This window comes from Netta rufina (genome assembly GCF_964035555.1).
Source record: "Netta rufina genome assembly, chromosome: 15".
In the NCBI taxonomy this organism is placed as follows: Eukaryota; Metazoa; Chordata; class Aves; order Anseriformes; family Anatidae; genus Netta; species Netta rufina.
The window spans coordinates 5058279-5074498 of NC_140138.1; the positions used below are offsets into that span (position 1 = coordinate 5058279).

At 53.6% G+C, this 16220-nt stretch overlaps 1 protein-coding gene across 1 annotated transcript; it reads right to left on the bottom strand.

Annotated features, from left to right (window-relative positions):
- Nucleotides 1-124: 124 nt before the first annotated feature.
- LOC311215259 (uncharacterized protein) lies at nt 125-16072 on the bottom strand. The gene is made up of 14 exons (XM_084296345.1): nt 16002-16072; nt 13206-14328; nt 10503-10719; nt 9130-9287; nt 8671-8772; nt 7695-7892; nt 5535-6094; nt 4671-4929; nt 3917-4124; nt 2888-3030; nt 2534-2647; nt 2146-2349; nt 1635-1728; nt 125-826 (listed from the first exon to the last, which is right to left on the bottom strand). The coding sequence occupies exons 2-14, from the start codon at nt 14074-14076 to the stop codon at nt 763-765; spliced, it is 3192 nt and encodes a 1063-aa protein (XP_084152471.1). The 5' UTR covers nt 14077-14328; nt 16002-16072; the 3' UTR covers nt 125-762.
- Nucleotides 16073-16220: the final 148 nt, after the last annotated feature.

Here is a 16220-nt window from a genome sequence, read left to right on the forward strand (position 1 = left end):
GACCTGGCTTGGGCACAGCCAGCAGAGCACCGTGAGGTGGGCCCACCTCTCCACACACCAGGGACATCGCCAGGGGCCTGGCATCAGCTACCACACCGCTAGGGATAAATCACACTTGTGTAGGAAGCTGACTCTTTAAACTGAGCAGCTTCTACCCAGGCCAGCCCCTCACCCCCCAGATTCTCAGCGTGTCTGGAGTCTGTCACTGCCCCCGGCTTCTGCCCACTGCTCTTGTGGGTGTGGGTTCTGTATGCTCTGTGTCCTGGGGGGAGCTGTGTACTCCCCTCTCCTCTGACCCTTTTTTCTGTGAGTGAGAAGGATGAACTCTTGGCTTTGGTCCCCCAGCAGCAAGGGCTCTCCTACAGCAGGCTGCTGGCAGTACAGAGCTGCGGGAGCAGAGAGGTTTCAGAGGCACAATGCTGAGAACATCCCTTGGCTGGGTAACAGGGCCTTAAGGGAGGCTGCAGGACTTGGGCTGCAGCAGGGGTGTGTGTCAGCCAAGGAGACTTCTTTCTTTCTGGTTACACCACAGTCAGCACAAAGTCGTTCACCAGCCTGTTTCTCCAAACTCATCCAAACTCTCTATATGGACACACGTACAGAAAGATGTGTGTGTCTGTGTATACACCCACGTATACCTACACAGCTCCTTGCAGCAACTGTGGAGGAAGAGGGAGCAGAACAGCCGCTCTGCCACCTGCATACACAAGTCCAGCCCTGGTGGTGGAGGTGGTTCTGCCACTGCAGCTGTGCCTGGGAGCATTAGAAGTCTGCTGCCATCTCCCTGCAGTCGTTCATTTCAATGTTGGTGTAGTTTTGGGGATGTCTGAAAAGCAATGGACAAAGTAAAAGGCAAAATGAGTTACTCTGCTCTTTTGCAGGAGGCAGGGAATGACAATCCCATCCCTCCTTCTGTGTCCTGGTGCCAGGAACTCACCCAGTGATACTAAAGCTGCGTCTCAGCTTTGCACTTAAAATAAAGAGGCTGGATGACCAGCCTTCAGCAGGCACAGAGTTTACTAAGGTGTCTTTTAGCATTTTGGGGAAAAACAGGGCAGAACACCTACCATCACCTGGCACATGTAGATCAACTTTAAACCACACTGTTTTCCGAGAGATTCCTTAAGCCTGTCTTAAAGTATTTTTTACATTCCTTTATAAAATACACAGAGTTTTTTTCTATTCTCCAAGTGTGTTTCAAGAACTTTCCAAACTTCCAACACTTGCCCAGCAACATCCTAGCCAACGATAAAAGATCACAGAATATTCACCAAAATAAATTGCCTAAACTGGCTAAATAACACACCCACCAACACTGTTTTTGACCACTCAAGTGTTAAGCAGCTGTCTACCTGCTAATAACACCAGGGCCACCAAGTAATTGTTTAAAATGGTGCTGTGCTATACTATGGAAGCTGTTTCCAGGTTATGCTAAACCACCCGTAACTTCCCGGTCTGCTCAAAGGAGCAGCTCTTCCCCTCGCTGCCCCTCGTGCACAAGCCTTCAGCAATTTGCTCTCCCCCACAACATGTTGTAAGCGAGGCCGATGGGCTTTACACCGTGCTCAGTGACACACCTGGTGTCACCCATGGCTTTATCAATTATTACCTTAACCTTAATGACCATTTCTTACCTTTTGATGAAGTGCAACGCCAGGCCAACCAGCAAGAGCACGAGCAGCAGAGCTCCCACGACCAACAGGGCGATCTCCCAGCTGCGCAGAAAGGCTGAGGATGTGAAGGCAGAGATGGGGCACTGCAGTCAGGACCCTGCCCAGCCAGCTCCAGCCCTATCACGTCCCCCCCAGCCCCCCTGCAAACACTCTACAGTGCTCCTGCTCCAGCCTCAGTCAGCTTCGAGCAGCTGGCTTTAGGGCTTCTGCTCTGTGCCCAGCAGCACAGGGCTGCCCCAGCCTTGCCAGGGGATGTGGCAGCTGAACTTGCAGGGACATGGACATGGCAGGGTGGCTACCCCATTGCCCCTTGCACCAGGGGAAGCCAGCCATTGTTATGCTTCTTCTAACGACCCCTCAGCTTCACAAGACAGCTTTGTGTAAGCAGCAGCACCAGATGTCTGAGCCCAGCCTCAGCCCCGCTGGTGGCGCTGGATGGAGGTCCCCATGCACAGCTCTGCTCCCAACTCACAACTGCTCTGTGATGATGCTGGTGTGCTTCTGGGGGCGATGCACTCAGGGCTGGTTTTCAGCACTCTTCCATCCACGGAGAAGGGGTGGGGGCTGGTCAGGAGGCCCCGGCGCCAGCTCTCAATGGACTGCTGCTGCACTGGCAGCCGAGCACGCACCCGGCCTGAGACCTTCACCACGGAGTTCACACACGTCAGGTTCAGCCCTGTGGAGAAGCAGCAGCACACCTTGAGCATGGGGGAGCCCTTCTGCTGCAGAAGGGACTTCCCCCAGCGATGAGACCTCCTGGCCCCTCCAACGGGACAGGGACACAACTCTCCCTGCCTGGCACCAGCAGTGTGGGAAGGGGGGGGGCACTGCAAACCAGGCAGATGGAGCAGGGCACTGACCTTGCAGGTAGAGCTCAGAGACGCCACAGGAGCACTCCTCCTCCAGGGAGCTCAACAAGACCCTCCTAAAGCTTTCAAGTGTCCTTCTGTGGTGCACGGTCCAGGCAGAGCAGTCTAAGGGACGAGGAGAAGTGGAGAAGCAATTGCCTGGATGCAGCTCAGGCCTGGTGATTGCCTCCCAACTGCGCTCCGCACACCAAAACTGCAAGCAAAGCTGCCTGCTTGGGACAGTGATGTGCTTTCCATCGCATCAACACACCAGGGAAGGGAGCAGGGTGCCCATCCTGGGGGATACGGGAGGCGGGGGGTGCCCTGAGGGATAAGGGGGGCGGAGGGGCACACAGCCCTGCTTACTGGGTGTCAGGAAGCACAAGTCCAGACCCACGGCAAAGGCATCCTGCGGACAGCTGTTCTGCACACCAGGGGTAGGCTCTGAGATGGCAAACTGTAGCTCTGCGCTGGCATCACCGGAGGGGCAGCGACTCAGGGACACAGGCCTGTCCCCCAGAAGAGTAATGTGAGCTCAGCAGTGCCTCTCACACCTCTCTTCAAGGCTTCATCCACAAATCCCACCCCATGCCCCCATGCCCAACACTGCTGGGGATGACGAACAGTTTGCTGGAGCTGACATCAGCCTTTGCAGGGCTGTCACAGGGACAGGTCCAGCTGACCCCGTCAGACCTGAGCTTGGCCACAGCAAACCCATTTGATGTGACTGGTTTCTGGTGAAGGTATTTCAGTGCGTGCTTAAGCTAGCCAGAAACTGGAGATCTCTGTTTCCTGGGTAAATAGGACCCATACGGCTGTGGCTCTGTGCACACGTGCTCATGGGGGCAGGCTGCAAACTTAGAGCCTCCATCAATGAGGTAGGAGAGCGAGGCAGAGGACATGAGGATGACAGATTTAGCTAAAAGAGGTGACCTTGTGGACAGGAGAAACTCTGCTGGCACTCCCACCAAGAGAAAGGCTCAACCCCATTTGTTGTTAAGCAAATGCCGTGTTGGAGTGAAAGGGATGCCAGGTTTTGTTTTGTTCTGCTCACTGGGATTTAAAAATAAATAAATAAATCAAAGGAAAAGTTTGTCAAAGAAGTGTATACACTTGCTATTTGTAAAGGCTGCACTCCTTCATGCAATGCCATTTACATCCCTTGGGAGAAGCAAGTTAAGCAAGCAGTGGAGTAACAAAGTTCAATTCCCCACACCAAAGGAGAGGAAGCGTTTTCCATTGTGATGTGCTCCCCACCTCTCCGTTTTCCCTCACAAGGCTGGTGAATACACGCAGCCACACAGGACACAGGACAAGGCAGCAAGCTCAGTGATGTGCCAACCAAGGCTCTGGGCACCAAGAACCCGGAGATGTTTTCCAGAGAAGTGGCCTCACCTGTCATCCTTGCAGGGCACAGTGTACAATGGGCCGAGGACATCCAAGCGGCCTCCCACCATGCTTGGCCCACATGTATACACCAGGGCATCCACCAGGTTCTCTGACATTGCCTTCATGCCACTAGGAATCATGCTGGTGCTGTACAGAGCTATAGCGCTGGAGCCTTCGGTAGCAGCAATGTTCTCAAACGTCAATTTTGTCCCATCTGGAAATGCCAGGAGAATACACAGGGTGAACATCTAGATAGGTAAACCTATCTAGAGATAGGTTGGAGAGAGCTCCAAGGATAGAAACGTGAGACAAAATAGTGATGGTGAGTGGGGCAAAGCACAGCTGAGAGAAGGGCCTGCCAGCTGTGAAGGCCTATTTCTGAAAAGCCCAAGGTTCCTCTGAGACGTAGAGCTCTCTGCATGCAGGCCAGCCAGAGTTTAAGGTGAACAAAACACACACAGACAAAACCAAGCAAACAAAACCAACAACAACAAAAAACAAGACAGACATGTGCCAAGGCAATGCTGTGGCAGGGCCAGTGGGAGATAGCAGCAGCAGAGGGTGCAGGCTCAACCAGCCCCAGTGGCCCTGCATCCCCCAAGCCCCCAGTCCCAGCACCCAGCCCTCCCACCTTCCCCGCTTGCCAGAGCCCCAGTGGAGGAACGAACACTGAAAAACATGTAACAGAATGGCTGAGGGAGAAAAGACAGAAGTAACAGACCATCAGAGGATAAGTGATTTCCCCCCAGCCCCGTCTCACCATTCCTGCCGCCCAGCAGCAGCAGGCCTGAGGCGCTGAGGTTGCCGCCCAGCGGGACGCTGCCATGAGCGGCACCCTCCTGGCTGGTGAAGACGACCAGGCTGAGGCCATCTAGGCTGGTCCCTGGCGGCCCCTGCAGCTCCACAAAGCTGCCAGCCCCACCACCTGCCAGCCCCAGCTCGCTGATGCGGACAGCAGGCAGCGATGGCACGTGGGGGCTGCCGCAGGAGTTTTCCCCGAGTGGTGTCATTGCCGTCACCTATGGGGAGACACAAAGCCGCTGCCATGGCTGCTGACCCCACTGCTCACATCCCTACTGTTTGTACATATCCCCCACAGGGGTAAGGCCCGACAGGGATGCGGCGGTTCTGCCTCCCCGCAGCTGCTCCAGGGGTCCCATTCCTGCCAGCACCATGTGGGGTCCGCTCGCACTGCAAACATCCCTTTGAATGTGACCACAGAGCCCACTCAGCACCTCCCTGCTGCCAGCAGACCTCTTCTGCTTCTTTCATTGCCTTGTTTTTTGACCCGAGCATTCTGTGCCGGCCTGATCCCAGAGGACATCAGCAAGGAAAGAGGAGAAGTGTACATACTCTGCCAGCGTTCCCTCAGGGGAGCTATCTAAAGCTAAACACTTAAAAACAGGAAGAACAGTCGGGACAAATTAACACAAATCAATCACAGCAGTGGTTGAGGCAGGTCCTTCACACGCTGGCCCACGGGAAGCTGAGTTTCAGGGATGTGAAGTGCTGTGCTACCGTGTCACCAGAACGCCTCGCTTTCCCGAATCAAGGCCATACCGAAACACAACTAGTTCTTTCCCAGTGGCTACAGCTGGAGTACAGACATCTGCCGCCAACCCACCTGGAAGCTGCTCTGGAGTCTTGCACTCAGACCGTGGCAGCGGCTCAGGGACTCATCCTCAGTGCTGTGAGAATCATTTTCGTAAAGGATGCTCTGCCCCGGTACCAGCACTTCGAGCAACTTCTCCGCCTTCTCATCTGCTCGGGATGTGTACACCACAGCATCCACCAGCCCCTCAGCGGTCACAGCCATGTTCACCGTGTAGAGGGTGCTGTTGCTGTAGTAAAGAGCCACAGCGTCGGCCCCGTTCTGGATGGTATTGGGGGGCAGCCTGACCATGGGTGCTGGGTGCACGGTGCTGCTCCCCACCAGGAAATAACCCAGCTCGTCCGTGTGGTGTCCGGAGAGGTCCAGCACCCGGTAGGCCCGGCTGTTTCTGCCGTTGTAGAGGACCAACCAGTATCTCTGGAGGTCAAAGTGAGTCCGTCCAGTGTAGAAGAGCTCTATGTACTCTGCGTCCTCTCCTCCCCCTGGGTTGTCTGGGTTCACCTCGTTGATGAGCAGCTCACCCACTTGCCTAGAGGGCTCTCGAGTCCCCTCTGGAACCTGTGATGGGACACCTTGGAAAGCAGAAATGTCATGAACGTGGGCCAGGCACAGCACCCTGGGCAAAGAATAGCTTTGCACAGTTCTGCTGGGGTGTAACCAAATTCAGCAGAAGACTGGGGGTGCCGGCCTAGCACCCCAACACACACATTCCTCCTCTTGCAACAATGCGCAGAGATCCCCATGGGCCTCTGCAGCACCCACAGGGAGCTGGGCTGTGCCATGCCTTCCGTGAGCCCCATGCCCTGCTGGCGATGGGAGCTGCCCCTCACACGCAGCCCCAGCTTGTAGAGGTGTCCCTGCACCCAGAGGAAACATGGGAGAGTAAAGAAACTCCCTCTATGGCTCCTCACAGCTTGTCTGCATACGAACACCAGTAAAATAAAGGAGCTGAATATCTTTTTGACCATAACCCAACTTTTTAATTTTTTTTTTTCAAATCTGTGTGCTCCAGACCCCTTACAAATGTCCTGGCAATACTCTGCCTAATAGCTCTAACAACAGTTCGCTTTTATTCCAGATCATAGAATCCCAGAATGGCTGGGGTCAGAAGGGACCTTAAAGATCATCTAACTCCAACCCCCTGCCATGGCAGGGATGCCACCCACCAGATCAGGTTGGCCAAGGCCCCATCCAGCCTGGCCTCGAACACCTGCAGGGATGGGGCATCCACAGCTGCTCTGGGCAACCTCTTGCAGTGCCTCACTATCCTTACAGTGGAGAACTTCCTCTTAATGTTTAGTCTAAATCCGTCCTCTTTTAGTTTAAGAGCATTCCCCCTTGTCCTGTCATTATCTACCCAATTAAAGAGTCCTTCTCCATCCTTTATATAAGCCCCCTTTAAGTACTGGAAGGCTGCAGTGATGTCTCCCCAGAGCCTTCTCTTCTCCAGGCTGAACAGCCCCAGCTCTCTCAGCCTGTCCCCATAGGAGAGGTGCTCCAGCCCTCTGATCATCTTCGTAGCCCTCCTCTGCACTCACTCTGACAGCCCCACATCCTTCTTGTGCTGGGGGCCCCAGACCTGGATGCAGGACCCCAAGTGGGGCCTCACAAGTGCAGAGCAGAGGGGCACAATCCCCTCCCACCCCTGCTGCCCACCCCTCTGTTGATGCAGCCCAGGATGCAGTTCACCTTCTGAGTTGCATGCATGCACTGCTGGCTCATGGTGAGCTTTTTGTCCACCAGAATCCCTAAGTCTCTCTCCACAGGGCTGCTCTCAGTGAGCTCTTCTCCCAGTCTGTGCTCACAGCTGGGATAGCCCCACCCAGGTGCAGCACCTTGCTCTTGGCCTTGTTGAATCTCATTAGGTTCACATGGGCCCACTTCTTCAGCCTGACCAGGTCCCTTTGGATGCCATCCCTTCCTTCTGGTGTACCAGCTGCACCACTCGGCTTGGTGTATTTGCAAACTCACTGAGGGTTCACTCAATACCCTCATCCGTGCCATTTAATATGACAATGAGCAACACGTAGCAGCTGGATGAGACAGAAATGGAGGGGATCTTTGTCAGATAGGGAAATGCAGGGAGGCACACCTCCCTGCTCTGGGGAGCTAGATCCACACGCCCACCCTCAAACACGGCGTCCCTCAACATACATGAATGATGACCGGTACCTGGAGGTAAGTCTGGCACGTTAATATCCTTGAAGCAGGAGCTTTCTGCTGTGATATTCCTTCTGTCAAAACTCACAACCCTGGGGCTCTCCAGGAAGGTGTTGAAGGCTAGCAGCAGGCTGCTCAGCTGGTCTTCTGACTTTGCAGTGAGCAGGGTGGTGAACAGAAGCCCCAGGTCCTGACAGGCCACCTCTGAATCTGCAGAGGCAAGAAGAGAACTGCTTCAGTGCCATCACCCCTCTGAAAATGCACTTTCTCCTGGAAAGGACACAGAGCTCAGCAGCTCGTCTCCCTCCTGGTCAGACTGATGCAGGGGAAGGGTTTGGGTGTGCTGTCAGTGCAACGCTGTGAGCCCTGCAGATCGTTTCCCATGCCAGGTCACGCAGCCCACCCAGGTACATCCTCATCCCTTCCGAAGCCTTGCAGCCCCAACAGCAGATGGAACAATCACTTTGGGGCTTCTAAACATCTTGAGCTGAACATATTATCTCTGACAATGCATGCTGTAAAGTCATGGCTCTTCTCTTCATGTATCTGCATGTGCTCATCACACTTGCATACTAACCTAGCAGGGACATCAGAAGAACAACACAGACCAGTAAGTCTGCTTGCATTTCTGCCAAAACTTGGTTTAATTCATATGGATCACAAAGCCAGCTAGGCAACAAACTCAGTTGAGACATCAGCCCTGTTGCCACATCTGTCTGACAGCAAATGCTCAAGGACAAAATAACTGGTGGTCTGCAAATGAGCACTGATGTGCACTAGCTGGCAGAGCTGCAGATGGGAGCACACTGCAGAACGCCACCATGCTAAGTCTAACATGCAATGCTTTCATGATCAGCACCAAGTCTAGATTAGCTGGGATCCAAGCCAGGAGGATGCAATTTAGTAGGGAACCAAGGGCTGAAAATCAGAAGTTGATGGGCATTAGCCTCTGGCAGTCCCCGGGCTGCCCCACTCCTGACCACCTCACCTTTGAAGTAGGCAGGAGAAACTCCACAGCTGCAGGATCGGTCAAAGGCCTGGACGAAAGTCGTCAGGATTTCTTCTGACTTTGAGAGCCACTCCTGGCAATCTAGGAAACAAAAATCCTACCGTTACCTAGCCGCTCCAACCTCATTCACAGTTCCAGCTCATTCTGGGATGGCGCAACTCAGCTCCTGCTCATCACTCTGAGGGCCCAAATGGCTCCACTGCACCCAGAGCAGTTGTGTACGAGAATGAAGACTGGGGAAATTCAGCCCAAATTCAGCCCATGGCCACGAAGAACAATACTGCAGAGAAAAGTCAGATGTCCTGGTTGTATTTCCTTTGGTGTATCTGCACATACCCCAGCACAACCCTAGGGGGATGTCCTGACGGCTCCGGCTTTGAGCACATGCTCTTGTCCTTAGGTGGTCCACCCAGAGGAGCAGAGGCGTCTGATACCCACCTGCTACAAGAAGGCAGAAGGAGACCGTCTGGCTGAAGCGTTTGCTGGGGCAATCATTGAACTTGCCAGGAGTAGGCTGGCTGAGGACATAGGACAAGGAGTCCCGGGTCACAGAGCAGCAGTTGCACCGGCTCATGGACACATTTCCCAGCTGGTGCCTGAAAGAAACAGACATGTACGTGAGATAAAACACAACCTGGCAGCCAGAGACATGAGTGCTTTTCACCCTCCACTCACATCTGCCTGCACCATAGGGTGAAACCAGGCACTTAAAGTCTTCTTCCTTCACAGGGTCTGGAGAGACATCCCACCCTCAACAGTACCTCCTTACCTGAAAAAGGAGCCCAAGAGCTTGATGAAAAAGGAGTCCAAGAGCAAAAGCACAGACAAGAGCTTGCCCAAATGATTTTTATTGCTGCTTGCTCCTACCCATGCAACTTCATGTGAGTGGCACCTCACTGCCTCTGCTCTTCAACCTGCTTCACTGCCCTTCAACCACTCTGTCCTCTCTTTCTCCAGTTAGCAGCATATGCCTCATATATAAAGGAAACAGTACTCGTGTCCCACAGAAGTCTGAGGTTACTAATGTTCCCTTTAACCTTCACTGGGGAAAAATCTATGCTCTTCAAAAAATAGAAAAAAAGAAAGTGGCTCAATTAAAATGAAGAGTAGCCCAGCCTCCAGCCTTGGTCTGGGTGAAGCAGAGCAGGGATTTCCACCTGGGCCAGATGAGAATCATCACTACCAGAGATACCAAAGTCCCTCCCTCATCCTCAGTTTGACCTGAAATTCCATCCTAAAGCTAAGGAAAACCTTTTCTTTTTGAAAGTGGTATTGGAAAATCTATGATATTAACCAGTAGAGTTTTATAAATAATAAATTAATAAAAAGATAAAATAATAAATTAATAAAACAATAAAATAATAAACAGTAATGATTTGGTCATAGGATTTCTCCCCAGATACTTTATTCTGCAGTGCCAGGTCTGCCGAGGGGGACGCCTCCCCACTTTGACCAGGCAGGACTTGGTAGGAGGACAGGACTGGTCTGGAGGTGGCACTCATCTTCCAGCCCTGCCCTCTCCAGGGGCTGGGTGGGGATACCTGGAACCTGCAGCTCCAGCTGGGACAGGACGAGACCCGAGATGCCACCAGCACTCCCTGCACAAGGGCTCTGCTTGCAGTGAGCCATTTTGTCACAGAGCAGTCACGACCCACCTGGGGACGTACGCGCCCGCCACCCCCGACCTCCCCAAGGCAGCCTCGATCTCCTCGCAGCTTGCGCTGCTCTGTGGAGGGCTGGGGACACGGGGCAAGGAGAACCCTAGGAGGAAGGACCACTGCACAGCGAACCCTCCTCCCCACCCATCTCACCGTGTGCTCTCCAGGGCAGGTCTGCCCAGCGTCAGGGCCTCCAGCAGTTCGGGGCTCGCTCCCTCGCTGTTCGTGTACACGAAGGCATCCAGCAGGCCAGCCGCCGGCAGCACCTTCCCCAGGGCAAAGGTGCTGGTGTTGCCTCTGTAGAGGGCAACGGCGTTGGGGCCATCCCTGAGGACAGGGTGAGTAGAGTTCTCCGGGAACGGCAAGTCCACTGCACACCACCAAGGAAAGGAACAATGACACCATGTAAGCCGTAAGGGAGTGACACCCCATAAAGCAGATGTGCGGGATGCGCCACGAGCCACACATGAGCAATTCCTCTGGAGCAGGAAAACAGCATCACTTCAGCTGCAGTAACTTAGAAAATATCTGGGGTGGGCTGATCAGTGCAGGCTGGGCACCCACAGCCTCCTCTTCCTGCTCGCTAACATTTCCCACATCCTTACAGCCTGAATTTCCCTGTTGGTGGCCAGATTCGTGGTCTGGAGGAGGAAATGTGAGCAGCTCCCATTCTGCTGCTCTGGCGCAGAACAGAAAAGCTGGTCCATGCATAAGAAGGGGAATGGGAAAACAAGTACAGATGTGACGTTGCTTACAGTAAAGTCGTTTTTTAATTCCGAAAGACATCTGCAAAATGAACTAAGCATTAAGGTAGCAATTGCTCTGATAGTACAGAAAAATATTTTAAAAATATATATAGTGTTTCACTAATTGTCCTTGTTTTGTTTTTACAAACACACACTCACATATATATACACAAACTTATTCACAGCAAGGGTCCAGGATACCAGCAGACAGCATTGAAGCTGAAATTTGGAGGACTTTCCCCATTTCCTTCCTTGTACGTACTGTTCCCTATTTCCCCAGCTATTTCCCTAGCACTCAGTGGGAGTTGCTGAGCACAGTAAGCAGCAGCATTTCTGCTCTCCTTGTCAGCACTGCTGACATTTCCATTTCCATGCTTCCCCTTGCACTGAGAGCTCAGGGCAGAGAGGCAAGGACAAGCGGTTGCTCCCCCAGGCCCCTGTCTGAAAAAAAAAAAAAAAAAAGGCCAAAGTGCATCTCCAGCCTCCTTCCTGACCTGAGGAAGCCCCAAGGAACAGTCAAACGCCATCCCCAGAAATGTCCTGCTCAGCCTGCAGCTGGCTGTGCCCTTGCATCCCTTGGAGCCCCCCAAGCCTACCAGCTGCTGGCAGTCCCCAGGGAAAAGCAAAGCAGCTTTTCTGGTGGGCAGAGTAGAGCCCACACAGAGAAAGGGCTCTTCTGCTCAGGATTATTTGGGGCTTAGCCCATTGGTGTGAGATGCAATGGAGAGCTGCCAATAAACAATAAACCTCAGTGGAGAGCACTTCAGCTTCCCCCATCCTCTGAGCTTTGCTCGACTTTGTTGAGCATCCCGTCTGCTGACTGCAAAACAGCAGTTCTGGGTACTTCATGAATTACAGATGGGAACCGGGTTTGTGAGCGATGAACACACAGCCTGACTCAGGAATCATGAGTCAGGGAATTGCACAAGACAGCTGCAGAGTCAGGGCCTCCAGCTGGCAACATCTTCCTCTGAAGTGCCCAAAATAATGAGACGTTTCCTCCTCCTCTGGTGGCCTGGAAGCTCTAGGAGGAAGCAGCAAGGGCAGCACAACCCAGACGGGTCAGGGCGCACTGAGAGAACGGCCCTCCTGCTTTTCTGGGGGGAGCCTGCATCTGCCGGGAGCAGCCCCAAGCCACGGGTGGGGAAGGGGACGTGGCACAGCCAGGCTGGCCAGCAGCAGGATGGTGTCCCCTGGCACAGGGACCTGGCACCTTCTGTCTGCGCTGGTGTAGCACAGCACGTTCCCAGGCAGTGCCTAAGGACACCAGGATGGGTCAGAGCAGAAGCTCACTTCCCACCCCTGACCATACCTAGGTATCTGGGGAAGATGATGATGAACACACATGATACTTCCCCTGAATGTTGTCTGTCTGACTCTACCTCAGAAACCTTCTCAGATGGATGCAGCTGTGTGTGTTCAGCAAATCTACAGGACTGACTCTCTCCTGAACCTGCCTGGTTTCCCACTAAGCACTTGGGAACTTCCATCTTTCACAAGGTTCCTCGCCTGAGCAGCTCTGCCTGTTGTGAAGCACATTGCCTCCACCCACTTGTCCCAAAACCACCACCTTCTAGCTTCTTCCGATGCCCTTTAGTTCTTGTACCAGATGGGAGAGCAATCAATCAACCCCTGCCCATCTTTTTCAGGCTGCTCCCACTTCTAAAACCTCTGCCATGGCACTCCTAAACTTTACTGGGCTGAAGAGCACTAGCATACCTAGCTGCTTCTTCTGTGGAAACATTTCCAGAGCACTGACCATCCTTGACCTTCTCTGAATTTCTGCAGTCCTAACATATCCTTATGAGATTAAGAAATTGTACCACACAAGACAAAATGCAAGCAAATAATGAATTTATGCAGTGTCATAAGACCTCAATTTTTCTCCTCTTAATTCTCCTCTTAATAATTTCTAATATTTTATTTGCCTTATGCAATTCTTTTTCAATTTGCACTATTAGCTCTTTTATCTGCCACTGAGCACTGAGCTCGTGTTTTCACCCATCTATCAGAATGCCAACCCACAATAAAAAGAGGCAGTATCCTCCAGCCCCAAACCTGGCTGATGGCTCCCTCAGTGCCAAGATAGCCATGAAAGTGCAGTGCTTACCTGGGGCTTTGCTTTGTGCTGGACCAAGCAGAAGCAGCCCATCCGCTGAGGTTTTGCCATAAACGTCCATGGTGAAATAAATGTCTTTGGTCCGACCATCAATCAGCACCAGAACGATGTCCCTCAGCATGGTGGCATGGGGACCCTGAAGCTCTATGAACTCAAAATCTTCGGCAGAAGAGGCAATGTGGACCTCGCTGATCAGGACAGCAGACGCATTCAGCTGAGAAGTCAGGATGCAGTGGTTGTCTGTGCCTGGGGTAGGCATGGCCACTTGGAAGATCCACTGAGAATCTGCCCCGCGGCACCTCTCTATTGACTCATCCATGGTCCTGAAGGTGGAGTCCTCCAGAAAAGCATCTCTGCCAGGAGTCAGTACACTGACCAGAGTGTCCGCTCTGTCCATCTTCCTAGTCTTATGGACCAAGGCATCTACCAGTCCACTACTTGTGACATCCATGCCTTCCTTGTAGTTCCCTTTCCCATAGTACAGAGCGATCGCATCGGGGCCGTTCTGGATAGTGTTCTTAGGAATCACTATTGCTGGGTTCACAGAAGGGGACCCAATGAGAAAGAACCCTTGGCCATTAGTAACCTTGCCCTGAAGGTTCAAAACTTTGTAAGCTCGGTTTCCATTGCCATTGTAGAAAACCAGATAGTAGCCATCCAAACGGGCCGCTCGGCCACTGGTGTGATAGAGCTCCACAAACTCAGAAGTGTCCATGCCTGGAGTGTCAGCATTGACTTCATTAATCAAGAGGGTATGCTCTGTGTTCTGGTCCCTGGGGTTTTTTATGAGATTCTGGGCAGCAACCCTGGGAAACCAGATGTACACAAGCACCATCAATCCAACCAGACAGACATCTCCCATGACGATAGCTGGGACTTCTGATTCAGTTCCGATCTAGAGGAGCAAAGGCCTGTCCTGACAGCACAGAAAGAATCTGCTGCTGCTGGGCAGCTGTATGACAGCAAGACAAGGCCTCCAACCTGGCTGCTGGCTGGAGGAGGCGCTGGAAGAGGCACTTCTCTACGGAGCTCTGGTTTGCAAAGCACAGCAGCAGTCTTGCAAAAATCAGACTAGAAAAGGCATGGTTTGAACAAGGTTTTCCCAGCTCAGCTCCTTTAAGGGGAGAGAAAAAAAAAAAAGAAAAAAAAAAACACACACAAAAAAAAACAACAAAACGACTAGTTAGGAAACACAGAAACACGACAGTGCAATTTAATGGCCTTAAAGCCCCAGTATGTGTGGACATCTCTAATTTTTCCTCCCCGTGTTTCTTTAGAGGTTTATCAAGATTCCTACCAGTGGTTGCAGTGGAACACAGCCAGCCATTTTCAGTGTTCAAAGCTCTGAGATTTGCATGAACACTTAATGTTGTGTGGTATCTCTATTAACAGTTGTTTCCCTAATTTATTCCATGGGAATTAACAGAAAGCAGCACTACAGATGACAGTAACCATCTTCTCTATGCAGGGGAGGACAGATGACCGTGGCAGAATCTCATCATGTCCACTGCAGAGCAGCTCCACTGACCACCAAACCAATTCGGCCCTGCTGCAGCTCCGGCAGATGCAGCCAAAGGGCTGAGGGAACCACGCACAGATCAGCAACGCACCCCACAGGACCTGCAGCACCATTTCCCTGTATGCGTTTCTCAGTGAGAAAGCGCACGACTCAATCATTCCTGAAGCCAGGTCTAAAAAATAAGCAGTGTGAAACAGACAAATAAAGATGCTTGTGAAAAAAAAGGAAAGTAAAATTTGTCCTCTCGCTTACAGAGGTTTCCATGAACACCCTCGTGCCACCACCTGAGGGGTTCAGGTAAACTCTGTGCAGCCCCTGGCCAGCCAAGACTGGACACGCCGAGGTTTCTTCCGCAGGCTGTGGGGCTGTATCCCCTTGGGGCTGACGGGTGAGGCGTGCACAGAACCCTCCAGTTCCTTCACGTCGTGGCTGAGTCAAGGGGGTGACTGCTGTGTGGGTGGACTCCTGCAGTGCTTTTAGCTAAGCGCCAGCTGCAGTGGTAGCACAGCAGCACGGCTCTGGTGCTGCCGGCAGCAGCCAGCAGGCCAGCCTGGCCCGGCTCGTCGCTACCAGCAGGGCTGGCACCTGGGCAGGACAAATGGGAGGAAATCATGATAAAAATGAGAAATGGTAAAAATGAAGCTGACGTGAGCCAGAAAATAAAGGACCCTGATGGAGAGGTGATGCTAAGCTGCTCTGCCCCAGAATGCCTCCCCCTTTTGCTGTGCTGGGCACCCCTTTGCCTCCCCTGCTCTCAGACCGGGCAGCAACACGTGTGCCCCGTGCCTCCGTGCCATGGGACCGGCCCCAGGGCTGCCCTCTCTCCTGGTAGGGGCTTGGCACCAAAACTCGCTCTTTTCCCACCCAGGCACGGATCTTCTACAGACTGGCTGCTGACGTCCCCCTCCGGCAGCCTCTCGGTCCCGCCCAGCGCTGGGTCCGAAGCGAAAGAAACTTCGCCGACTCCTGCAGCAGCCCAGCCTCGCCGGTGCCCTATTTCCATGTTTCTGTCCCCATTTCAGTTACAGGACAGAGAAAGAAAGGGGAGCTCCCCTCCGGGGGTGAGACGCGAGGAAAGCCACGGGAAGGGAGAGAAAACAGCAGGAACGGAGGGAGCCGGGGCTGGGCGAGCAGCGGGGCAGGAGCGGCCACCTCCCGGCACGGCTCCGGCTCAGCCCCGGCCCGCAGCCGCCCCGGGGACGGGGACCTGGATGGGGATGGGGACGGGGACCGGGGGACGGGGATGGGGACCGGGATCGGGCACTCACCGCCGCTCGCTGCCCCGGGACCCGCCGCCGCCGCCGCGCCCGTCGGGACCGCACCGGGGCGGGGCGGGGCGGGAGCGGTGCCGGGAGGGGGGGGCTCGGACCCCGGCACGGCCCCGGCCCCCGCCGGGCACTGCCGAGCCGAGCCGTGCTCTGCCCACCCCTAGCGTCAGCCACGCGTGCCCCAGGGCGCTGGCAGCCCCTCACAAGGCTCCGTCTCCC

Coding starts and splice junctions, on each gene's coding strand:
- LOC311215259 (XM_084296345.1), bottom strand. CDS start 14,076: ATGGGAGATGTCTGTCTGGTTGGATTGATGGTGCTTGTGTACATCTGG. Junction 8,773..9,129: donor CTTCTGCCTTCTTGTAGCAG/GTGGGTATCAGA, acceptor TTTGTTTCCTAG/ATTGCCAGGAGTGGCTCTCA. Junction 827..1,634: donor GCGTTGCACTTCATCAAAAG/GTAAGAAATGGT, acceptor ATTGCTTTTCAG/ACATCCCCAAAACTACACCA.